General features: G+C 31.4%; 1 protein-coding gene across 1 annotated transcript; it reads left to right on the plus strand.

The window, feature by feature from the left end:
• On the plus strand, nucleotides 1–27,348 carry LOC143231140 (nuclear RNA export factor 1-like). Its single transcript, XM_076465777.1, has 12 exons — nucleotides 1–85; nucleotides 2,312–2,367; nucleotides 4,030–4,090; nucleotides 8,414–8,451; nucleotides 9,592–9,653; nucleotides 11,657–11,772; nucleotides 12,698–12,740; nucleotides 13,773–13,845; nucleotides 17,311–17,368; nucleotides 20,073–20,206; nucleotides 20,838–20,898; nucleotides 23,400–27,348. The coding sequence occupies exons 7-12, from the start codon at nucleotides 12,707–12,709 to the stop codon at nucleotides 23,436–23,438; spliced, it is 399 nt and encodes a 132-aa protein (XP_076321892.1). The 5' UTR covers nucleotides 1–85; nucleotides 2,312–2,367; nucleotides 4,030–4,090; nucleotides 8,414–8,451; nucleotides 9,592–9,653; nucleotides 11,657–11,772; nucleotides 12,698–12,706; the 3' UTR covers nucleotides 23,439–27,348.

The raw sequence follows: 27,348 nt of genomic DNA on the forward strand, positions 1-27,348 counted from the left end.
TTTTTTTTTTTGTAAGGATGGGAAAGACCTTCCACCTCCAATAACATTTGACCTTGATCAGACAGTAGAACTTCCAAAAGTTCACGTAAGTAACACTTTGCATAAACACATACTTTGTTGTTATTGTTTATATATAAATAATTGTTTGGAAAAAGTGTGTTTGAATATTGATTCACTCTTTTAAAAATATTGTAGCAGTTTATAGTGTTTGTGGAGAGACTGCACAGATATTTCTTGAAAGAAAATTCAGTGCTTTAAAGTTGACAAAATATATTTTATAATCCATGTATGTCAAATAAACACAAACAACTTTCAACCTTTGTCTTAATTAAGGCCAAATGCAAAAGTTAAAAGTTCTAGAAAGGTTGATGAATAAATCTATTTTTGTGAAGGTTACATTGTGTGATTTAATTTGATACAGTAAAATATGAAATATAATATAAATTTGTAGGCCTATCCTAAGTAATTAACAAAGCTATACTTCTATGTTTTTAGAAAAGAGCTACACAGTAGACTATCTGTGCTTTATCCATTGTGGGGATTTGAACCCTAGGATTTTAACATTTTAAACTGCTGATGTACTGGGGGACAAATAATTTATATGACATGAATAAACCTTTGATATTTTCTAACAGTCTTTTTTTTCAGTAACTCCCACTAGTAACGTCAGTAAGTCTCTGGATTTACAATGCTAAAATCAGGGGTTCAATTCCTCTCGGTGGACTCAGAAGATAACCTGGTGTGACTTAACATAACAAAAACACTTTTTTAAATAAATTTATAATGATGTATTATAAAAGTATTAGAAACACTTTTTCTATAACCAAAATGTGAATGTTCTTTGGATCGTTATTTTTAATGGTCACTTTAAGGTGTCTTGGAATTTTCTTGGATTTGTGTTACAAAGAAATTCATTGTATAAAACATGCTTAATGTTACTTTTGCTCAAATGATTATTTGCAAATGGTAAACTGACATTTGTGAAACTTGTGTGTAATAAGGGATATTTTTAAAATTGGAACACTTTGGTACCAGCACTAGATATACACTCCTGTATGGTTGAAAGCATACTGTATCTGACTATTTTAAAGTTACACTGTGGAAGTTCATATTTCACACTAGCATACTACCACCTCCACTCTATTGTATACCATAACTTCACATTTGGTTATGGTATTGGACTCGTAATCTGAGTGTTGCAGGTTCTAATTCCTGTCACACCAAACATGCTTGCCGTTTCAGCCATAGGGACATTATAATGTGATAGTCAAACCCACTATTCATTGGTAAAAGAGTATCCCAATAGTTAACAGTGGGTGGTGATAACTAATTGCCTTCCCTCTAGTCTTTACACTGATAAATTAGGGATAACTAGTGCAGGTAGCCCTTGTATAAGGGATGGCTAGTGCAGATAGTCCTTGTATAGCTTTACATGAAATTAAAAAAAACAAAAAAAAACCCAAACCAACTTCACATTTCATAGCCAACAGAAATAAAAGGAATTTGTGAAATCTAATTTGGCCAAGAAAGTGGATGAAAAATGTGCTTGAGGCAGTCAAATTTCAGTAAATTCTTGTGTAAACCAATCAAAGTTGAGATCATTTATGAAATGAATTTGTTGTGTATTAATAGAATAATTGCTAGTAACTGTCACTTGGGTCAGTGACTTCTAATATATAGAAAAGCCTAATTTAATAGGCAGACAATAATTGAACTGTTTTATCTAGATAAATGCATTTTGGCTTTATGACTACTCCTATTTTGAGAAATCAAGAATGACATGATACACACTAGCTTTTATGTAGGTTAGGTGTGCAGTAAACATTGTATTTATTTTATGTAATATATTTCTGTCTCAGATATATGTTTGTGTTAATGAAAATGTAATTCATCTAGTTGTTTGCATTTTACTTGTAGAGTAGAATGAAAACCTAGTAGTCAATACCAAGTTCTGGATTTAGAAACACAAAAAATTAACCATTAAAATAAGTGTGGAGATTAATTTCTTATATGCAACAACATCAAGATCAGGGGTCAGCAATCTCTTTCCACACAGTGGCCAGAGGCCATGTCTGTAAGTGGATGGACACCCACATTAAGTTACAAACTTGAATTCTTTTTTGGGGACTGAGGACCTGATGATTTTGGTTGGAGGTCATGGGTTGCCAACTCTTCATTTAGATTTTCATGCAATGTTATGAAAAAATGAAAGAATTATATATCCGTATTCCTAAATATGTTTGGTGGTTATATGCCTGAAGCTTAATGTTTATTTTTTGTGGTAATGTGTCTTTAAATAATTGTTTTACAGGGAAGCTACTTTCCCTCTGATGATGTGAAGCTTCTTATAGTCCAGTTTCTTGAACAGTAAGTTTAGAGATTCAGTACTTTAGACAGTAATTGTTTAATTCATCCAATAAAAGAATAATAGTAATGTGTTTTAACAGCAAGCTTGAAGTATTAACTCAATGATTTGTCCTGTCAGTTGGCTTAGTATATGATTTTATTTTTTCTGCCATATTACAAAAAATAAGTAATGATAAAATAAAAATAATTTCTGTTTTTGTTTTGTTTTTGCCACTCATTAAAATAACTCAATATAGCCTCTTTGTTTTGTTATTCAACACTGTATAGTAGTTTCAGCAGTTAGTTTGGCATATTTCTCTCATTCTAGGTATAAATACAATTCATTTATAAGTAAATACTATAAGATGACAACATTGTACCAGAAAACATGGCTAACACCAGTATGGTCTGGTTTGTTTATTTACTGTTTGATAAGTATTGAAGTCAAGGAATGACAGGGTAGTGAGGGAAGTCTAGTACTTATAAACATCATAGTCCTGTCAACAGTAAAAACCAGTGTGACCTGATGTGTTTATGTAGTCAAGTCTAGTACTTATAAACATCATAGTCCTGTCAACAGTAAAAACCAGTGTGACCTGATGTGTTTATGAGTTGTTTCATAAGTATTAAGGTTAAGGAATAGGAGAATAGCAAAACATTGGAGGCCTCTTAAACCTTTAAAACCTTTATTTTTGGCCCAAAATGTTTTGAATAGTATAGATATATTTTCTTTATGAAAATCATTGTCACAAAATATTTGTTACTATTTTACTGATATTATCATAATTATACAACACAGATCAGTATGAACAACTAAACTTAAACAACATGTAGCATTTAAACAAATTAATTTATGTGGTATTGCAATTATATGTACTGGTTAACAGTATGTTTAAAATTAACCTGATTAATGCATCACAATAAAAGTCTGATTATTTAAAGTTACATCAAGTAATGTCATTTAAAATGACAGATCAGTTATTGTCATAATTAGTCTACTTCTTAAAATAAGTGTTATAAATTTTAACCATATTTGATTATTCCACTATCCGTCTAGACAAACACATTGTAATTAAGTGTTTGATGTAAGAGTTATTAACTACTGTTTACCATACATTGGTGATTTAGTTTTTGGTAGAGGATGGTAAATATCAGCTGTGATGTACGGCCGTAACTGTAGTTACAGATTTAGATTTAATATCATTAAAGTTGAAAATAGAACAGGATGGACAAGCTGTTGTAGCATTAACAATTTCTGTTATAATGATGTGATAAAAAGAAGAGAGGCAAGATACCGACATGCCTACTCACGGTTATATTTGAGTAAAGTTATATAATCTGAAGAATAAATCTGTAGATGTATGACTGAAACTTCCTTTAAACGTAGTGTGAGATTAGATAATATAATCTGAATCATCTTGTGTTCAATCAACAACTCAAACTATCTTTTTCACAGAGTTGTGTAAACTCACTACTGACACCAGGGTTCTCTTTGATCCTGTTTACTGTGGTAGCTAAACTTTATTTTATTTTATGTTTCACACGACTTAAATTTACTTTACGAATCATATAGTGTCACTTATTAATAAAGTTAAAACTCTTAAGTTGGTGATAAGGCTTCTTATTTACCTGTAGGTTAACATGCCTGTGGGTTTTTAATTTCATCACTGTTTCTGTTTTCAGATATTACGTGGTGTATGACTCGGGAGACAGGCAGCAGCTTTTAGAAGCATACCATGATCACGTAAGTACACAATTTCTATTCAGGTAAGTCATACTGGAAAGAAAATTTGAGTTGGAAAATTTCTTGGACTTTATTTAATAATTTGTGATGTGAAACCAGCAGTAATTTTCAAGAGGTTGCTTTCATTTGCTACATATTTCTGATGGTGACTAAACATTTTTTATACTTTTTAAAGTTACTAAAGATAAAAAAACATTTACTGATTGTAATCTAGTCTGTAGTTCTTTCAAGATTTGGTAATGAAATAAGTAACTGTGTAAGTACTAATAATTAAGTTTCATTTTGTTTTATAAAGTAGTGAGTTGTTCATTCTGGTTGAATGCACTTATTTGTCCTACAAATGATTTGAATCTCTGTATTTTTAAATGAAAGGTGTCTCAAAAATACAAAAAATAGTGTGTTATAAGGCTTTTCATCAACATGAGCTCATTATTATATATTCTTTTGTTTACTTTTTGGTCTTCTAATCAACTAGCTTTTGATTTTTATTCTACCACATATGATGCAGTTTATTGATATATTTTTCATGCTTTTAGGCTTATAGAACAATTTTTTTTGCTTAAAGATATACACACTTTGTTGATTTCAGTTGTAAAAACAGTTTTTCCACAAAAAGAGTACAGACCTTAATTTAAATTTATCTCCTCCCCCAATTGCTTTTAAGGTTCCCTCTAGGTGGATTCCTGTATGTGCTGCGTGGACCTTCCAGAAGAGGTTGTGTACTTTCAGTTTACCTCCTCTGAGATCTGGACGTCCACCCACGTTTGTTGTGCGTGGTGACTCGTGACAATTTTAGCCTTGAATTCTTATAGACAGGCAATCTTATGGTGGGCCCCCAGGGTCAATCGGATGTTCCCTTTGGGCTAATGTCAACTAAGTACCAGTGTTGGACACTCCCAACAGGTGTTGTGGACATTGTGTCTGATGCTGGTGTTTAGGTATGGTGCTCACAAAACCCTGGCATTACTGCAGTGTCATTCTTTGGCATTGTATTGTGTCCCCTCGTAGGGCTCCATGATTGGTGGAATCAGTGGGCACTGTAATGTGTTCTATTTATTATGGATATTCAAATCCATGAAAAAATAATAATAAAACCATAAAAAAAACAACAGATTATTGGAAATCAGCCATGCATGGATGGCTTTGTTCAATAGTCACCATAACAGTCAGTCTCAACACCTTGATTTCTTGTTCTGTGTTCATTATTTGAGAAATCCTCAGAGCAGATATCTCCCTTTTTAGATTAGGGATTAGAGAAGCTTGCTGGCTCCTTCAAGTCAGTAAGGAAGCTGGGATCTGAAGATATTTTGGTGGACACATCAACATGATAACACACCAAACTCTTTAATTCAAAGACCATTGGGGATATGCCCATTGATGTCACTTCCCATGCAACTTTGAATTCCTCTAGAGGAGTTATTGTTGAGAGGGATTTAAAGAACATTTCTGAGTTGGAGATCCTCACTGGTTTCTCCAGCCAAGGTATTTCTGAGGTACACTGTATCTTAACTTGTGAGGACAGAATAATGTTGCTCACAAATGTATTTATTTTGATGTTTAAATTGCCCTGTCCATGTACCACTATCAAGGCAGGATACATAAACTTTAAGGTACGACTTGATCCTGCCATTGTCTGTAAGCCATTGATAGATGACAACGTGGCATCAGTGACTGACTTTATTGACCAGGCAGTTGCTTAATCTGTTCCTAAAACCTCAACATGTTTTCCACAGTATCCTCTGTGGTGGAATCTTGCCTGCCAAATGGCACAGAAGGCTAAAAATGTATCCTACATTTTCAAACTGTATTGATTTTCAGCGGGCCCATGCTCAGCAGGTAAAACGTCAAAGCCAGGATGAATCTTGGATTAAGTGCACAACCAGCCTTTCATCTACTATCAGTACTAAAATCATATTGGACAAGATTTGGATGGTCAGTAGGCAGTATACTTCCCCTGCCTTTTTGATCTTGCTCTCCCATGACCAGGAAGGTGCTGATACCCAATACTCTCAGTGAATGCTTTTCTCATGCATCTAGCACTTCTGTTTCATCCCTCACCTTCTTAGTCATCAATTCTTGGGAAGAGCAGTTGCCTCTTACCTTTCAGCTGATCATATCCATGACTATAATCATCCCTTTACACTTTTGGAATTCAAACTTTTTCTTGATCAGTCTGGCAGTACATTGGTTATACCTGATGATATTGACCGAGATGCCACACCATCTTTCTCCTGCCTCACTTGTTCTTCTGGTTGTTTTTAACCAGATCTGGCAGGAGAATGCTTTTCTTGATGCATGGCCCTGGGCTTGTCCTTCCTTTTTCTAAGTTTGTTAAGGATTCCAAGATTCCTTCAAACTATCATCCAGTTGCTTTGATGAGCTGTGTTTGTTTAATTTGAGGAACCAGATAAGATAAGTATTAACCATCCTCTCTGAGATCTTACAACCTTCTTTTGCCCACTCATTGTGGGTTTCGACAACAGTACTGCACCATGAACCACCTGATTTGACTTGAAACGTTGATCAGAGAAGCCTTTCTCAAGTGACATTTTGTTTCTGTATTCTTTGACTTTAAGAAGGCTTATTATACTATGTAGAGGTACAGCATTTTGCAAGACCTCCACTCATTTGGGTTGCATGGCCATTTATCCACATTTATTTTAAAAAATTTTAATGTACCGTTGATTCCAAGACTGTGTGGGTTTGATGCTTTCCCATTCTTTCTCACAGGAATTTGTGATCCTTTAGGGCTGTGTCTTGAGTGTCAAATTTTCAAGTGCAAATGGGGCCCCTCACTGGTACAGCGGTATGTCTACGGATTTACAATGCTAAAATCAGGGGTTTGATTCCCCTCAGTGGGCTTAGCAGATAGCTCGATGTGGCTTTGCAATAAGAAAACACAAACACAGTGAAAATCGGTTCTATATCAACAACTACTACATCTCGTTTCAGTTGTTGAGGTTTATTGAGCAGCAACTTCAAACTACCCTCAATCGTTTATTGTAGTGGATCACAACAAATGGTTTTGCTTTTGCTTTTTCTAAAACTGTTTGCATGCACTTTTACCACCAAGGGGGTATTCACTTGAATCCCAAGCTCTGTTTTAGTGGTGACGTTTCTCCTGTGGTGCCTGAGGCAATGTTCTTGAGGTGTCAAGTGTGTAAGGGCACTGAACATCCTTCACGGCCTCTCTTCTGCCTCTTGGGGAGCAAATTGATGTTCTATGTTGAAGATCTATTGTGCCTTCATTCAATCAAAACTGGACTATGGGTCTCTTATCTGTAGTTCTGCCAGGACCTTGGTCTTGAAGATGTGGGATCCTGTTCACCATTTATGGCTTCTGCTCTGCACAGGGGTTTTCCTCACTTCTCCAGTTCAGAGTTTTTACACTGAGTCTTGCAAACCTCCACTACACTTCCACTGTTTGCAACTATTTTTACTGTGTACTTCAAAACTTTGATTCTTACCACAGCAACTCACTTGGGGTTGTGTCATCCTTCCTCAGTGTACTCTTTTTTCTTTTCTTTTTCAGAATAGATGGTCTGCCATCGTTCTTTTGCCTTTCATACACAGGCACAGATGGCTAAATTTGGTCAGTCCTTGGATGATGCTGTTGTCTCCTCTGGTCAGCTTATTCCACAATGGCTAATAACCATCCCCACCTGTAATCTTTATTTGAGTCATCTGTGGAAAATTGACACTCCCAATTGCAAGTACCATTATCCATTTGTCAAACATCTTTCGAATCATCCTTCCATTTCCATTTATACAAATGGTTCGAAATCTGGTGACTCTGAGAGCTCTGTCATGGCTTGTTGTTATTCAGTGGTAGCACACAGGATCCCCTCTACAATTTATGTGTTCACTGCTGAATTATGTGCCATTTCTTTTACCTTGCAGTACACCAATTATACTATATTTTTATACTGCCTTGCTTAGTTCTCTACTAGCTCTGGAATCACTTCATATTAGTTCTTACCCTATTCTCATTGATATTCAAAACATTTCTCTTTATATTCCATTTCTGTCCAGTTTTTCTGGATACCAAGCTATGTTGGTATTTGCTGGAACGAGCTCTCTCACACTGCAGCTGTGTTTATCTGTTCTGGTGCTATCACTGCTGTGCCTGTCCCATATGGTCCTGTATTCAAGGCTCGGCTTCTGATAGATACTCATTTGATATTCAGTGTATGAGCATGTTTGTCAAGGATGTCGGAGGTTTAGGATATAGAAACTCATAAGTTAGTCTATGTAAATTCTTTGTTTTCCACAGCTGTAATTTCGGTAGACGACATAATAAAAGGTGTTTTTTTTTCTCTCTAGGCCATGTTTTCCCTTTAGGTGTCAAAGCCGTCTTCTAGGTAAGTTGTTATGTATTAAAGATTGAAATTGGTTCATTGTCATATCAAAACTACTTGGTATTGGGTAGAATTTCCTCATGGATTATTTAGAAGCTCATACATAAATTTCCTTGATTAAAAGTAATTACAGGATTTGAGGTTTTCATATACAAAGTTTAGCTAATTGGTTTAATTTTTTTACAAATATTTTAGCCTCAAAACTTTTTTTTCTGTCTGTGTGCTTTCTTATTAAACGTTATATGACATAAAGCTCTTACTGATGAAGTTGTCACAGGCATGGGAACCTTCTAAACATAATGAAATTTGCACTTTTGTTTTTATTTAACTTTGTCATTCTTGAGATTGATGACAAATCCAAAAGACAAATGGTTGTGGTGTTTGTTCTTCTAGTGACCTCTCTTCAAGTTAACAGTAAAACCATCTTGACTGCACTGATCATTTGTTTACTTCTCCATTAACTCTTTAATCTGATTAAATTAAAGATAGAGTAAAATAAATAGTCATAAACTAGGTCATTCTTAAAACAGCTAAAAATTATGTGCTGTTCATGCTTAAATAATCTGATTATAAGATGAACATGCCAGGGAAGACCTTACATATGACATGTAAAACATTCATAGCACACTGTTCTGAAGAGGGTTTTGATTTAGAAGAGCATGCCAAAAGTTTGAAAGAAACATTGAGTATTGAAATAATAATATTTACCCTGCTGGTAGGAGTAATGGTTTCAAACTCCACATCTATTCTGTTGTTTTTCAGTTTTCATGTTTTTTTTACATTTAAAAAGGAAGTATTAAAGTTAGATTTCCAATATCAGTGATGTTGAGAAAACCCACTTGTTGAGAAATATATATGCAAAAACAGCTCATTTGGGCTGAAAACAAAAATTTTCTCAACCCAAACGTGCCGTTTTTACATGTATATTTCCAATATCATTGTTGATGGGGTGTTTTTAAAGTTAGCTTGAATTTCTGTTTGTTATTAAAAGTTGTTAGTGCTTATTAAAATGTACAAAGCTTCAGTTTATGTTTCAAAATGACTGCTCTTATTGTGTTAAGGTGAAATGTGTCACTTTTATGAGAATAAATGTGTGTTTTATTGTATAAAAACTATTAATGATATAACTGTGTACTCTTACAGGGAAGCAGGACCAGATGAGTACATTCACGAGAGTCGAAACCTTCTTAGAATAAGGGACCCGAGTAAGTAATAGTTTTATGATTCACTAAGAGACTTGGAAACGTGATGAAAGCTGTTTTTATTTGATGTTTAATAACAAGAATGGAGTTAACCTTCTTGTCACAGGTATCCTATAACATGCATGACACGCTTTAGTGTCTTAAATTCAAAATTTAAAACACTGCTTTTTATTTATTTTATACCAATTAGTATAACATAAAACCTTAGGTAATGATCCATATTTTAGTGCTATATAAGTTTTACGTTCTTAATTCTATAATGTAATATTTAAAAACATTCTGAATTTCCACCTGTGTGACAGACATTTTCTTTAGGTAACTTCTTATGCACCACTCCATGAAAAAGTATGAAATTGAATGTGTATTATTTACTATAAAATTGTCATTGTCTAGAAAAACCATAATTTTTATGGCCTCCCATTTTGTTTGGTTACAAAGCTATTGAATAGAAAATCAGACCCCTTCTTTCACATCCTCTGTCAGGATTTCTTAACAGTTCTCTCTTACTTTTAATTGTATATTATTTGTAACCAATAGAAAGTCAGAGTTTTCATTTATAAAATGATATATCGCATAATGTGTTCTGAATAGGTAAATGCCAGTTTTGCTCAGAGTACAAGTTTTGTTCCCATGGGGAAAGTTAATGATTAGCTTGGATGGATTTGTAATGGCTCTTGTTACGTAGTTAGAAAGCCAGAAAAATTTTGAGAGTTAGGGGAAATTGTCTACTTTTTGCATGTTATTATTCTGTGTTTTTGGTGCATTATTTAATTAAATAAAAAATTATTTAGTACATTACTACCAAAAGTAGAATTAATTGTCCTCAAAGTCAACAACAAGTAGTTTTTGTTTTTCATGTTTATTCTTTATTTAGTAATATAAAAGTAACTAAAGTGTAAACATAGGGATATTTTTAGGTTAATTAAGATTACATTAAGGAAAACAGATAATAAAAATGTCCTGTGAGGCACATACACAAGCAGCTTATAGTAACTTATGGGTAATGTAATTAGCTAGTGTTCTTTGAGTGATTTACAACTTATAATGGCACGGACTGTAATTACAGTTCACAGGAAATTAAAATGATAAAATTTAAGTATAAATAGATGTATAATGTTATGAGTTTAAAGCTGATAAAAGACTGTAGTTTAATATTACAATTTTAAATGATTTTGGAAAGAAAAAGGATAATTTAATTGAGATCTGTACCTTTTTTCTTGTGGTTACAAAATCTGTCAAATTACTAAGATCTGTATAGAGGTAGGGTAGAGAAAATAAAAGACAAAATATAAAGTTTTACTCAGGAAGAAAACCATTTGAAATGTTTTTCGGTGGTTTTAGAGATCACAAAGATTTTTGAGATGATGAAAGGTATCTTTAATCTTAACACGAGAATTAATTTGCACATGAACTATTTAAAACAAATACTCTATGTTCATGAATAGGTCTTTATTTTAGTTTATTAAAAATACTTCTCTAAAAATATGATTTTTATATGATGACTTGTAATGTTTACTGAAAGACTGTCAAATTTTGTGAAGATGTATACAATTTATTGAAAGTTAAAAGTATTAATTTTATAAACACTTTTTAAAAAAGAGTACAAGAAGTCATGTGGTCAGTCATATTGACCGAGCTCGTGTTGGGGGCTAAATCAACTGTTTAGAAGGATTAATGTGCAGTCTGTTTTGATTTTGAAGTCCACAGTTTTATTGCTCTATAGAAACTTTTTTTTTAGACTTTGTGTTGGATTAATTTAGTTTCTGTGATTACCTTGAGAATTATTTGGTATAAAATAGTAAGTAACATCTATTGAGCTTATTCATCTGTAACATGTATTCTAGCAAAACTTTTTTGATATACTTTTTATGCTTGTTTGCTATTCAGTGCATCCAAATCAAATAAGAGCAAAGTTGTGTAAGGTAGTAATTATTCTTATGTTTTACTAATTGAATTGGTATGAGGTAGACAGAAAAGTAAAATAATCTTTAAATTATATTTTCTAGATTTCCGAAATAAACTCTTGAAATGTGGGCGTTTGGCTGTTGTGTCAGCTCTGTCCGAGCTCCCTGCGTCCCAGCATGAGCCTAGCTCATTTACTGTAGATGTTGGGTTTGTTTCGGTAAGTTTTCCCAATGGCAAAAACATTGTAAATGATATGTAAATTGTGCATGGTATAGATAAGTTTAAAATGAGGTAATTCTCAATAAACTATTTATTACTCATCAGGTTCTCTATCAATATGTAAATTGTGCATGGTATAGATAAGTTTAAAATGAGGTAATCCTCAATAAACTATTTATTACTCATCAGGTTCTCTATCAATATGTAAATTGTGCATGGTATAGATAAGTTTAAAATGAGGTAATCCTCAATAAACTATTTATTACTCATTAGGTTCTCTATCAATATGTAAATTGTGCATGGTATAGATAAGTTTAAAATGAGGTAATCCTCAATAAAATATTTATTACTCATCAGGTTCTCTACCAACCTACCCTCAAATTGAAATTCTTTTAATCAGGATTAGAATAAATTAATCTATGAAATCTTTGGTGTGGGTTAAATGCATCTGTCAAAAGGGTTTGACCTCCTGAGTCCAAAACTTGAATTAAATCTCAAATTAGTCAAGAGATGACGGAGCTACGACTTAAAGGTTTGTACTTGACATATGGCTTACAAAATAATTTCAGGTAGATCAGTGTTTTTGAAAACGTACAATTATTTAATAAGTCCTAAAAACAGTGAAAACCAAATATGTTGTGATACATGCAATTTCTTTTACTTCAATGTACTGTATTCACTTTTACCATGTACCAGTTTTACATTATTGTACATATTTTATTTTAGCCATAAATTATGTAACCTTTAAAAGTCGGAATGTCCAAAGTAAACTATATAGTTTTGTCAACTCTTAAAAAATCTCTGGCTTGCTGCATTAGTTTTCACATCCTTTTAAGATAAGACTTTTTAAAAACCAGTTTGTTTTTCTAGGGTAACAGTTTTGTATATTTTGCTCCTAAACTTTTGTTGATGGTTTCTTGCAGCCTACACTGATGAATTTTACAGTGAGTGGAGTCTTTAGAGGAGGTAAGAGTGAGTGAATCATAAGATTTTTTTACTACAGGGTGTTCGGAAAGTCACTGTGCACTTATATATTTATTAACAGACATGTTTCAATATAGAATACAGGAGGTAAATATGAATGACAATTATAAACAGTGTTGAAAGTGACTCCCGTTGGCATCAATACAGGCCTGGATCCTTCTTATTTTGTTTCTAAACACCGCTATCAGTTGCTGACTTGAAATAGACTGAATAAAATATGATTACAAAACTGCCCAGTGACTTTCCGAACACCCTGTAGTACAGCAAGTATATTTATTTGTTTAACACTTTTCCAATAAACTGCTGTTATGTTGCCATTCAATCAAAAGCTTGTTATCTACATTATAAATATAGTACAAAAATGTTATAACTCTTTCCTTTCCATGATACAGTACTTCACCAGGTTTATATATTTTATGAATAAACATTAATAGCATCTGTCACCAGGTCTGAAATGCAGCCATTTCAAGTACTTCATACAATATCCATGACAATTTTCGAAAAATAAATTTGAGGTATTTTTTTGGTCAACTTATGGTTTATCTTTCAATATCCACTACATAACAAAGCTGGTTACTGTGCCTTTATGTATACATTTTATTTTTCATAAACATAGCACATAAGACCTAATAACTTAAACAATAGATCATAGTGTTGAAAGAAATAGTTTAGCAGAAGTCTGAAGGTCTTAAACTAATATAAATAGATAGTATTTATCGTATTCTGTTTTATCTGTGAAAATTATGGACGACATATAATAATAACCTAATATGTTCAAAAAGGTGTAACATCACTTACTTTTGACCAATGGCAAAGTGTGATTCCTAGCATTCATTGATGGGTTGGCCTTGGACTCAAGTTTTGAAACTAATATTGGATGTAAATAATTTCATTAACGTATTAGAATATAGTTGAAATTTCTTATTTTAATACTGCTACTCCAGTATGTTATCTTTAGCTTGGTTTTTAAATATACTAAATTTTCAAAAATCTCATAACAATTTTTTTTTCTAGTTGGAAAGACAAAACACAAACAACAGTTATGGACATTCAGTAGAGGGTTTGTTGTTGTTCCTCAAGGCCTTGGGTAAGTGTTTTTATCTGTTGTTTGTCTTATTATTCATATCCACAAATAAGGGGTATTTAATAGAGATTATGCAGTTCTAACACTCACATCCTAATTATAACAATGGTGGTATTGATGATGTTTTATTCACTTAATATCAGTATTTTATCTTTCTAATTTTTGAAATATTTTGATGAAATAATAAGAAATTTCACACTTTATTCCAGGCAGTGTGTAATACCTTTTGAAGAAAAATGTGTTATTACATTATTCCTATATATTTTTAATATGTTTTAATTATTTAAGATGGAAAAACCACATGGACATAAGGATATTGAGAGGTGAATAAATTTATTAAAATATTTTGTCAAAATATTTCACCACTTATGTGCTGAATTTGAAAAGTAGGGCCAAATATTTAACCCCAGCTAGTATCTTATTTTGTGAGATTTAATAATATCTTACTTTATTTAACCCCAGCTAGTATCTTATTTTGTGAGATTTAATAATATCTTACTTTATTTAACCCCAGCTAGTATCTTAGTTTGTGAGATTTAATAATATCTTACTTTATTTAGCCCCAGCTAGTATCTTAGTTTGTGAGATTTAATAATATCTTACTTTATTTAGCCCCAGCTAGTATCTTAGTTTGTGAGATTTAATAATATCTTACTTTATTTAGCCCCAGCTAGTATCTTAGTTTGTGAGATTTAATAATATCTTACTTTATTTAGCCCCAGCTAGTATCTTATTTTGTGAGATTTAATAATATCTTACTTTATTTAACCCCAGCTAGTATCTTGGTTTGTGAGATTTAATAATATCTTACTTTATTTAGCCCCAGCTAGTATCTTAGTTTGTGAGATTTAATAATATCTTACTTTATTTAGCCCCAGCTAGTATCTTAGTTTGTGAGATTTAATAATATCTTACTTTATTTAACCCCAGCTACTATCTTAGTTTGTGAGATTTAATAATATCTTACTTTATTTAGCCCCAGCTAGTATCTTAGTTTGTGAGATTTAATAATATCTTACTTTATTTAACCCCAGCTAGTATCTTAGTTTGTGAGATTTAATAATATCTTACTTTATTTAGCCCCAGCTAGTATCTTAGTTTGTGAGATTTAATAATATCTTACTTTATTTAGCCCCAGCTAGTATCTTAGTTTGTGAGATTTAATAATATCTTACTTTATTTAGCCCCAGCTAGTATCTTAGTTTGTGAGATTTAATAATATCTTACTTTATTTAGCCCCAGCTAGTATCTTAGTTTGTGAGATTTAATAATATCTTACTTTATTTAACCCCAGCTAGTATCTTAGTTTGTGAGATTTAATAATATCTTACTTTATTTAGCCCCAGCTAGTATCTTAGTTTGTGAGATTTAATAATATTTTACTTTATTTAGCCCCAGCTAGTATCTTATTTTGTGAGATTTAATAATATCTTACTTTATTTAACCCCAGCTAGTATCTTAGTTTGTGAGATTTAATAATATCTTACTTTATTTAGCCCCAGCTAGTATCTTAGTTTGTGAGATTTAATAATATCTTACTTTATTTAGCCCCAGCTAGTATCTTAGTTTGTGAGATTTAATAATATCTTACTTTATTTAACCCCAGCTACTATCTTAGTTTGTGAGATTTAATAATATCTTACTTTATTTAGCCCCAGCTAGTATCTTAGTTTGTGAGATTTAATAATATCTTACTTTATTTAACCCAGCTAGTATCTTAGTTTGTGAGATTTAATAATATCTTACTTTATTTAGCCCCAGCTAGTATCTTAGTTTGTGAGATTTAATAATATCTTACTTTATTTAGCCCCAGCTAGTATCTTAGTTTGTGAGATTTAATAATATCTTACTTTATTTAGCCCCAGCTAGTATCTTACTTTGTGAGATTTAATAATATCTTACTTTATTTAGCCCCAGCTAGTATCTTAGTTTGTGAGATTTAATAATATCTTACTTTATTTAACCCCAGCTACTATCTTAGTTTGTGAGATTTAATAATATCTTACTTTATTTAACCCCAGCTACTATCTTAGTTTGTGAGATTTAATAATATCTTACTTTATTTAGCCCCAGCTAGTATCTTATTTTGTGAGATTTAATAATATCTTACTTTATTTAACCCCAGCTAGTATCTTATTTTGTGAGATTTAATAATATCTTACTTTATTTAACCCCAGCTAGTATCTTAGTTTGTGAGATTTAATAATATCTTACTTTATTTAGCCCCAGCTAGTATCTTAGTTTGTGAGATTTAATAATATCTTACTTTATTTAGCCCCAGCTAGTATCTTAGTTTGTGAGATTTAATAATATCTTACTTTATTTAACCCCAGCTACTATCTTAGTTTGTGAGATTTAATAATATCTTACTTTATTTTGCCCCAGCTAGTATCTTAGTTTGTGAGATTTAATAATATCTTACTTTATTTAACCCCAGCTAGTATCTTAGTTTGTGAGATTTAATAATATCTTACTTTATTTAGCCCCAGCTAGTATCTTAGTTTGTGAGATTTAATAATATCTTACTTTATTTAGCCCCAGCTAGTATCTTAGTTTGTGAGATTTAATAATATCTTACTTTATTTAACCCCAGCTACTATCTTAGTTTGTGAGATTTAATAATATCTTACTTTATTTAGCCCCAGCTAGTATCTTATTTTGTGAGATTTAATAATATCTTACTTTATTTAACCCCAGCTAGTATCTTAGTTTGTGAGATTTAATAATATCTTACTTTATTTAGCCCCAGCTAGTATCTTATTTTGTGAGATTTAATAATATCTTACTTTATTTAACCCCAGCTAGTATCTTAGTTTGTGAGATTTAATAATATCTTACTTTATTTAGCCCCAGCTAGTATCTTAGTTTGTGAGATTTAATATCTTACTTTATTTAGCCCCAGCTAGTATCTTAGTTTGTGAGATTTAATAATATCTTACTTTATTTAGCCCCAGCTACTATCTTAGTTTGTGAGATTTAATAATATCTTACTTTATTTAGCCCCAGCTAGTATCTTAGTTTGTGAGATTTAATAATATCTTACTTTATTTAACCCCAGCTAGTATCTTAGTTTGTGAGATTTAATAATATCTTACTTTATTTAGCCCCAGCTAGTATCTTAGTTTGTGAGATTTAATAATATCTTACTTTATTTAGCCCCAGCTAGTATCTTAGTTTGTGAGATTTAATAATATCTTACTTTATTTAACCCCAGCTACTATCTTAGTTTGTGAGATTTAATAATATCTTACTTTATTTAACCCCAGCTAGTATCTTAGTTTGTGAGATTTAATAATATCTTACTTTATTTAGCCCCAGCTAGTATCTTAGTTTGTGAGATTTAATAATATCTTACTTTATTTAACCCCAGCTACTATCTTAGTTTGTGAGATTTAATAATATCTTACTTTATTTAGCCCCAGCTAGTATCTTAGTTTGTGAGATTTAATAATATCTTACTTTTTATAGGTTCTCAGTTGTTAATGACAGCTTATTCATTTCTGTCGCCTCTCACAGCCAAGTAGAGGTAAGATATATAAAGTACATTAATTATTTGTGATTAATGTAAATTTATAATATTTAAAAACACATTTAAGTACGTGTATTTATAATACTTGTTTGTGGAATAAAAACATCTTTCATTGTTTCAGTTCACGAATAAACAGATTTTTATTATTTGTATATTATTGGTATTTATAACTTATCCCTGGTGGGACAGCAGTAATTAATGGACTTACAATGCTAAAATCTGAGGTTTGATTCTGACACAGAAGATAGCTCAATGTTGCCTTGCTCTAAAACAAACAGATATGGTCATAACTTGATTGTTTTAATAGCATCATTTATTCAGTTGCTATGTTTACATTTAGGACAAGTAAAGAGTCAGGTTTGAGTGGTATTTCTGATTGGAAGGTTTTAACCTGATGACAACTACGTCCCTAAATTTTAAGGACGACTGTCACTATTGTAATATTTTATTGTAGAAATAAAACTAGACAAAATTGTTTGAAATTTGACAAGAATGTTTCTGAAAGCATGTAGTTTCATAAGAGTAAAAATTTTTTTTCCTACTCCTAATAAAACAAATTGTTATTTAATGTATTTATTTGCACTTGTGTGATGACGAGAAACCCACTTGAAATAGTAATGTATCTCGGGATGGCTGGTGTGGATATTAACAATTTTATTAATAAAACAAAAAACAAAGTTTCAACTGTCTTTGTTCATCTTCATGTTAACTTAAGAAGGACAAAATGTTGTTCTCTGCTTTATCAGTAAAAGTGTTAATTCTCACACCAGGTGTCCCAAGATACATTTTTATTTGCACTCCAACTCTGAATTGCTCACCTGCTTGGTGTTTTTAAAATGAAATATAAAAGTACTTTTTCTGTCTTACAATTTTTACATTGTGTATACATAATCTACTTGAGTGATATAAATTGATATGAAAAGTTTTTAAGGTAAATATTTATATTTCATTTTCTCTACTATATCACTAAATCTACCTATTTCGTTGCAATGTGTGTTGATGAAAATGTTTAAAAATTAAGAAACGGAAATATGCACACGGTTTTTAAGTTCTTCGTAGAAGTCTTTTGAAACTTGTTTAATAATATTTTGTGTATTTCAGTATTTGCTTAAATTTATTTTTAATTTGCCTTAAAAAGTCTGTTTTTTTATTGATACGTCAACTTGTGCCCATGGGCTTTTATTATTTGGTGACTTCTTTACAGAAACTCATTTCACTAGTGCCATCTTGTTTATTCAATTTTGGAATCCAGGCAGCAACAAATTGAACTTTTAAAAATCATTTAAATCCTTCAGATATGATTTTTAAAATACAAACAAAACATAATTAAAATGAGAACACTTAACTGTTTCAGTAACTGTAGAATATTTAGATAAGAAACCACTTCAAGTACTATAGTCGATGAAAGAGATAACTATTAATGGTATTTACACCTACTTTAATCTGAGCACCATAGGCACGGCATAGCTAGGTGGGTTAAGGCATTTGACTCGTAATCTGAGGATTGTGGGTTCAAATCCCCGTCGCACCAAACATGCTAACCCTTTCAGCCATGGGGGCATTTATAATGGTCAATTCTACTATTCATTGGTAAAAGAGTAGCCCTAGAGTTGACGGTGGGTGGTGATGACTAGCTGCCTTCCCTCTAGTCTTACACTGCTAAATTAGAGACGGCTAGCGCAGAAAGCTCTCGTGTAGGTTTGTACAAAATTCAAAACAGAAAAAACAATCTGAACACTGCATGCTAATTAAAGATAATTATTGGTAGTGTATAATGTAAAGTGAGCTCTTGTTGATGACTATGTACTCTTATGTCAACTAACTACATGTACATTGTGAAGCTCAAGCGAAGAAATAAGATAGACATGACACTCACAAGGGGGTTGTAAAGCTATGTCCTAGACATGACACTCACAAGGGGGTTGTAAAGCTATGTCCTAGACATGACACTCACAAGGGGTTGTAAAGCTATGTCCTAGACATGACACTCACAAAGGGTTGTAAAGCTATGTCCTAGACATGACACTCACAAGGGGTTGTAAAGCTATGTCCTAGACATGACACTCACAATGGGGTTGTAAAGCTATGTCCTAGACATGACACTCACAATGGGGTTGTAAAGCTATGTCCTAGACATGACACTCACAAGGGGGTTATAAAGCTATGTCCTAGACATGACACTCACAAGGGGTTGTAAAGCTATGTCCTAGACATGACACTCACAAGGGGTTGTACAAGCTGTGTCCATTTGCCAGAGAACACAGGGGAAGACCTTGAATCCTACGTGACAAATATGTATTGAAGTCCAGAAAATCGTCTCGTTGTCAGGCAATGTAGCTGATAGTAAACCATTGATAAAGTTGAGATGTTTTCATATCATATGAATTATGTGACGTAAAACTGCAGCTTAAGTTTCTTTATGTATTTCCTTTGAAACGAAGAAATAAAAACTTAAATTTCAAATTATAACATGATTAGAATATTAATTTTTTTGATATATGTTAATAGTAAAATGGCTTGATCACATTTTGAATCTAATGCAACACCAAATGTAGAAAGGAATTTTAAAAAAGTTGTTTATGATACAATCGTAGTACTTTATTTTGATACATGTTCAGTTGTGAACCATATAATATACTGAATACTAGAAAATGATTAAACTTTACGGTAATATAACTGTATTCTCGTTTGATTTTCTTAGGCTTACAAGCTTACTCCAGTACCAAGCCCCATTTCTAGTCCAGGTCCCAGTACAGAAAAGTCTGTCATTGAAAAGAAACAAATGGTTGAACAATTCATGAGACAGACTGGAATGAATGAAAGTTTCTCAGCCAAGTGAGGCATCACTCTTATTTACATGTGTGTAATTAAGCTGTAACAAACGTAAAGAAATCTTTTGTTTATTAAAAATATTTCACTGAAAAATGATTTTTTCCACTGAAAGACTACCAAATTTTCTGTAAGTATACATGCTATATTAAAAGTTAGTAGTATGAAATTTATAAAGACTGAATGAGTGCAAAGAGGTCACATGGTCTGTCAGATCGACTGAGTCCGTGTTTAGAGAGTTAAAGAAGAAATATTTAAACATCTCTTGCGAACAATTTTTGGATAATTCTACCCAAAGTAATAGTATCAACAAATTGGTCCAACAAACACTATTAAACTTCAGCTGTAGAACATTAGAAAAGTACAAGTGTTACGTATTTCCTTACATATGTGATATTGTTATAAGATATTTACCAGGACCTAAACGATCTCTGCTACTTGGGAGAAATCCACTGTACTCCTTAGACACTGAAGTTATGTGGAAGGTCCAGTGTGAGGAAAAGTTTTAGTATTTAGTATCATCTATTTGGTTAAAACGATATGTTTCAATTAATTTGTTTTGTTTTGTTGTTGTTTTTTTTACCTGTAATTTAAATACTGAATATGTTTCAATGAGTTTATCGTTTGTCGATGACAGGTGCCTGGAAGAGAACGAATGGGACTACCAGAAGTCTGCACTGGTATTTAATGAGTTGAATGTAAGTTACAATGAAGTAACTATTGGGAACTTTATATTTGAAAGTTTTAGAGAAGTACCGTGAGAGTGGAAAAAAACACAAATATAGTGTCGTTGTGACTAAATGTTATGTAATAATGTGACTTCCTTTTAGCAACAATGTTTACTTCCAAATCAGTTTGACCACCAGCATAACAAAAAAAAAGGCATTTGAAGTTGAAATCTCACAAAAACCAAATACAAGTAAAAATACTGTTTTCAGGTGGTTGTCATGTAGGCCTGAGCTTGTGAGCTATATTAAAGTTGTATTGTATGGATCTTCTACAATTATGTTGTAGAAACAGCATGTTATGACTTATACAGTTGTACTCGTAAAACTTTACTCAAAAACTTCATTGTATTTGAAATGCAGACACTTTAAATAGAAAGCACGATAACTGACTATTGGATGTTGATTTTGTCTCCGTAAGTTAAAGTTTTATAATAAAATAAAAACTAGTGTATGTGAGATACATTGTTATTAACTTAACAAACCTGTATCCCTGACCTGAACAGCTTCACACACACACATTGTCAACAGTAAATACATAGTACACTATTCCAGTTTCTTGAAAGTAACTTTGCAGTAATTTATACACAGTTAAAACTAATACAAAAAGTACTGTATCTTACATATAAACGTTTTATCTGTTCTCCTGTTATAAATTGTGTACAGCTAATACGAAGAGTGCAAATTAATCTTGTAGTTCGTATCTTGGCAAAATCCACCTTAAGATTCTATTAGTATCAAATTACAAGTGGGAATTTTTGTAAAATGAAAAACAGCTGTCAAACAAATTTAAACGTATAGGGGGTAAGTAATAACAATCTTTCTTTTATGTGGTATACAAAACTATTGAATTGTGATAAGGTGTCTGATCAGAGGCAAATGTCTGATTAAACTAATGTAAAAAAACATTTACAATCCCAATAAAGAAGGGAGGGATACTATACATTTAAATTCTTGTATGAAAGAAAATTACACCAACATTTTGATAACATAATTATGAGTTGATTAGCTATAGTAGGCTTAAATTTGTACTTAAAAAACAGTTATTTAAGTTTTGGTTTCTCATATCAACATTAGAAAAATTACTATTTTCAAAGTTTCAACTAAAAATAACAAACGTATTTAAGAAACAAAAAATTACAGCTATTTTATGTTAAATGTTAACAGTGCAAATGAAAGATTTAAATATCCCCACTCCCTAAAAAATAAACAAACTATGGTTGAAAGATAAAATTGAAATATGTTTATGAGTTTTGATCATTGTTATTGTTTACTTTGTGAAAATAAATAATGAAACTATATCAAAAACAAACTAAATATGTTGTTACATGTAGGAAAGAGTTGATATTCCTGAAGAAGCATCCATTATTATTACTATAATGTTTCTGATGTTAGTAGCCAGTTGTAATTACTGCTTTGTAAATATATCATTGTTATATTAATTTGTGTATATTTCACTATTGTTACTTTGATATCAGTTAGTTGTACCTCTCAAATCTGTTTCACACTTTTTTGGAGAGAACAAATATAAAAAGATGGTGTATTATTTCAACCCTTATTTTGGGGTTAGATTTATGGACTTTCACAATTTCATTGTACTAGTTTCTTTTTGAGAAAATGTGATAATGTTAAAATAGCCAGGATTTGACAATGCCAGATGGAATAATAATCTAAACTTCATAGATAAATTCTATTTAATCTACTATGATAATAGTTTATATTTGTAACAAAAATTTGTGTACACCTTCCCATTTAAGTGTGTGTACACTTCTTTTCAGTGGATGTAAATATACTTTAGTAGACATATTTATACAACAGTGTTTTAAAAGTTTATTAAAGGTGTTAAAAAAGATTTAGTATTGGTTGTAGAATAACATTTATAAGTTTATTGATTTTAAATACGGTGGAGATTAGCTTTAAACTAAAACAAAAATATACGCAAGTTAGTGTTAATTCATTTTTGTGTCGGATATAAGCTTTGCATAATAAAGGCATAACTGATGTTAAGCATAATACAATTGAATTTGCATATTTCTTTTGTACAATTCTAGAAATCGTATATATTTAAAGAAGTACTGTTGTAATAAAAATAATAGTTTGACTCCATGTTTTGTGGGTCTCTACAAGTAATGTGTTTTTTACATCAAGCTATTTTCTACATTTGTTATGTTTCTTTGCTAATTAGAAATACTTGCTGCTTAAAGAGTTCTTGTTTTTACATTTCAGAATTGGAAGTGTATTCAGTGACATTAATATGCATTTTCATATTTGTTTTTTCTTGTATCTTGTATTGGACTTTGTGTTTTCTTCTGAATCATACCATAGTTCTAAATCTTAAAGAGAGAGGGGGAAATCGTATGATGGATGTTTCAATAAAATTTTCATTCCTTTGCCAGCTCAAACACTTAATTTTAGATGTTAAATATTCAGTAAAAATATTTTAAAATTAAAATTAATTTTTTGTCCAATTTCAGATGAGTAGTCTTATACCATCAGAAGCATTTCAGAAGTGAAGGTGATGAAGAAATGGTCTTATTGTTCCACACATACTGTCTGTTGCAGTGTTTGAACCTTGCAATGTTGTAGTTACTCTTGTATGTAAATCAGGTTGCTTATTACTGTAAGCTTCTCATGAGTGAACATTAGAAGGTAGAGTATGTTTGCAGCAACCAGCAGAGTTTTGAGTACAGCAGGTTACGAAATACTGGGATTACAATTTCTTGCAGTTTATTTGTAGAACTATGAAGTTTTGTTGATAAGCAGTAAAGAACAGTTACGTGTAACAAAAGGAGAATCACATTTGGAAGAAACAATAACATACAAGGAATTTTAATTGTAGATTACACAGGGCAAGAGATAGGTTTTAATTTTGGTCCTAAATTTTGAATGAATCTGTGGATTGAATCGAGAAAAATAATTTTTCTGATAAGAGTACTGTCTTCATCTTCATTTCAGTGAAGTGGAATTGTGTGGTTAATAAATCAAAAGTCTCTTTGTTACATTTGTAATTTGTAACCCAAGAACAATAAGAAACAGACATTGTAATGTTTCAATAGCTTCTTTTGTGTTCTGCAAACATGGACACTTTTAACTCGAGAAATAGAACCAAGTTTATTCAATAGTTTTTCAAAGATAATTTGTTGTTCAAGAACTGCTACTGTATTATTTATTAGCAGTCGTGTAAACAACTGTGAATGTTGGGTCACATTTACTGGTATGTAATAGTATAAACCACTTTAAAAAAAAAAGTATTGTGGAACTCTGTCAACTTTGAGTATAAAGTGTTAGCACAGGATTTAAAAAAACTGCAAATAAACTAGAGAAAATAGTATAATGAAAGATATATACTTGTTGATATGTGAAAAATGGAAACCTGTGTATAACATACTGTACCTATTGAAGAATCTATACTATTGGGTATAACTGTGTTTAGTCTCTTGCTGTTATCAGTTTTGGTATTCTGTTATTAGGAGTTTCAAATATATTTCAACACTGGCAGGATTGCACAGTTATTGTTAAATCATTATAGTATCATGTAACATTTGGTCTTAGGATTGTGTAATAACGACTTCTTTTTTCTTATTCTTTGAGGTAAAGAGTGTGGGTGGGGACTTTGAGAAACTTAGTTGTATATAAAAATGTAATAAGCCAATAAGCAGGATCAGTTTTTCTGTGATCAGACTGTACAAGTTTCAAACGTCTGGTCTGTAGGGCATGAACTACTAACCAGATGATTGAAATCTCGTAGTCTCATCACAGAAATATCTGATTCTCTTCGTGGGTTTTTTTTTGTTTGTTTTTTTTCAGAACTTAAAATATAATTTGTTTAGAACTTAATTCTGTGCTGTAATTTAGTAAAATATTGAAGTTAAATAGAAGTTCAAAGTATTTTGTAATACATGTTAATGTAAAATTGTGTAAATACTTTTTTCTGTCTCTATTTCCTGACAGGCAAATAACATTAATTTTTTAGTTACACCTTTGTGGTAAAAAAAAAAAATTCTTCTCTTACAAAAAATGTGATTGTACTGTTATTCACGGTATTTTTATGTAATTGTAATATGATAACTACAAGTTTGGTCTTTAAATGTTAGGTGTTAATAAACAAAATGGTTAATCAGTTGTAAGATTTTTGATATAAAATGGAAAATTAATGGGTTTACCCAAATAAATAGAAATAAGTAACCTTTGTTGACACTGAGTTGTGGAATGAGGAAGTTCTATTCATATACAAGTATTTGTTTTTAATCTGTTTGGAATGACTTTGTTTTAAAAATGAAAGAGGGGGTGATAGAAAACAAAGCTTTATTGGTCTGCAAAAGTTTTTTTTTTCAAGTTCCTCATATTTTTCATAAATTTACTTTGTAGCACTTTAGGTATTACTAAATTGTCTCAAGATATCCTTTTGTCTTTGAATGTCATCATTTTTAAGATTTCACAGTGTAATTTGTTAAAGTGTTTGATATATCATGTCGTCATAGACTTAAGTAGAAAACCGTTAAATACTTAACGGTATAGAAGACATTCCTGTCAATTAGAAATAAAGTTAACTAAGGGTTCCACGGACAACTTACCCAGATGACTGATATGTAGTGAAGAAGTGTCTTAACGTATTCTAAACTTCTAACTACACAGCCATCTCGGTAAGTCATCTGTGTATTTCTTAGTGCATTGAATAAATGTAACAAAATTATTGGTTTATTTTAAATGTACAATGTTTTGAAATGGATTAAGTGTACAAAAAATCTTTAGAGCTCTTGTGTATAGAGTTTTAACAGATTAATAGATTTATTTCAGTTTATCTTTTCTTAAACAGTACAAATGCATATTACTGATATCTGATATTACTTCAAAAACTAGTTGTAGAAAAAAATTAGTTATTAGTATTTAGTTATTAATGTAATTTTGGGGATGAGAAGTGTCAACTAATACCACATATATATATATATATTTTATTTTTCCCTTTTAACTTAATATTATTGACATTATTTGCAAAAAGAATACCCAGTGTGCATCAATAAGATATGTAAAAGTGTGTCCTGAAAATTAATACAGTTTGTCAGTCGAAGTGCATTTTGTTTCTCGTGTGCATCTGCATGCCTTCAAACTGTGCTCTGTTTACACTGTTAACAAATGACAATTGTGGAAGAACCAGGTAGAAACTGTCATTTGTGGGTGAGTCCGAGGTCATCACACAAACACTGTGTGGGGGGGTTCAGCTTCTTGTAAAGAAAGATTACTCAAGAGGAGCACAAACAGATGGTTCTGAAAGAATCCAGGTGGAAAAGGTAAGTATACAGTCAGAATATACTGGTACTTTAAACATGATGGGTACCATATCTGGAAGAGGCTTGGCTGAACCCCCATGTTTTTCTGTCCGTGGTTTCTGTGAGGAGTCACATAGAAACTGTAATCTGTCACTAAAAGATGTAAACAACATCTCCAGTAGAAATGCACCTGTGATCATGTGTTGTTCATAGTTCCACATTTAAAAATAACCACTTCATTTGTTTTGAAACTACAGAGTAACAGTTTGAAGTGTTCCACTTACTGGATATTTTTACATATCTTATATATGTGCACTCTGAAGTTCTTGAAGTCTGCCCAGTTGTGGTATTTGTTAATTTGATTTATTCTAACATCGTAAGCTTTACAAGAGTCTGAATTATCTGAATTAACATTATGTGATCCCATAATTAAATATCTCTATTGTGGGTGTGGTACATACGATAATACATTTACAATTCCTAAATTTCATAAATGTTTGGAAAGTTATGCAAAACCCATACATTAAAAACACGTGTACCATTTTCGGCAAGTTTAGTGGTTCAGGTAATTCTCTCCCTTGTAATTGTACCTATTTAAGAAAAATTGGATGAACAAATACGAGCTTTTTTAAGTTTCCATTATTTACTGGACTTGATTGATTCTTAATAATAACGTTCAAGTTTAAAAAAAAAACGGCATACAGTTCACGAATTTTCGAAGTTTCATTGTTGTAAGGATAACCTCATTAACAGTTATCACAAGTGTATTAAATTACCACTACTGCTTTGGAAAAAATCCACTCAGTTTATTTTTTAAATTTCATTGTACTTTTTATATTTATTTAAAACGTTTGATTCCATTTCATAAAGTTAATTTTATTTTAAAAATACAAAGAAACCAAAAGATTTTTGTAACACCAGTTGTGCTTTTATTATGTTTCGTATTTGATTAATATCAGTATAACCTGTTTATTTCTCTCTGTGTTATACTAAGTTATGTGACCAAGGTTATGTACATTAAAAAATTATTTGAGTACTGTACTTGTATCATCACGTCAGATCCTGCTGTAATAAACAATATGTAGTTTTGCTTTCTATCAGTGATTGTTAAATGTATACGTTTTAAAGCCCATTAAATGTGTTTTATTTCATAAAA

Source organism: Tachypleus tridentatus, chromosome 10, assembly GCF_004210375.1.
Source record: "Tachypleus tridentatus isolate NWPU-2018 chromosome 10, ASM421037v1, whole genome shotgun sequence".
NCBI lineage: Eukaryota > Metazoa > Arthropoda > Merostomata > Xiphosura > Limulidae > Tachypleus > Tachypleus tridentatus.

Coding starts and splice junctions, on each gene's coding strand:
- LOC143231140 (XM_076465777.1), top strand. CDS start 12,707: ATGAATTTTACAGTGAGTGGAGTCTTTAGAGGAG. Junction 13,846..17,310: donor GTTGTTCCTCAAGGCCTTGG/GTAAGTGTTTTT, acceptor TACTTTTTATAG/GTTCTCAGTTGTTAATGACA. Junction 20,899..23,399: donor TGGTATTTAATGAGTTGAAT/GTAAGTTACAAT, acceptor GTCCAATTTCAG/ATGAGTAGTCTTATACCATC.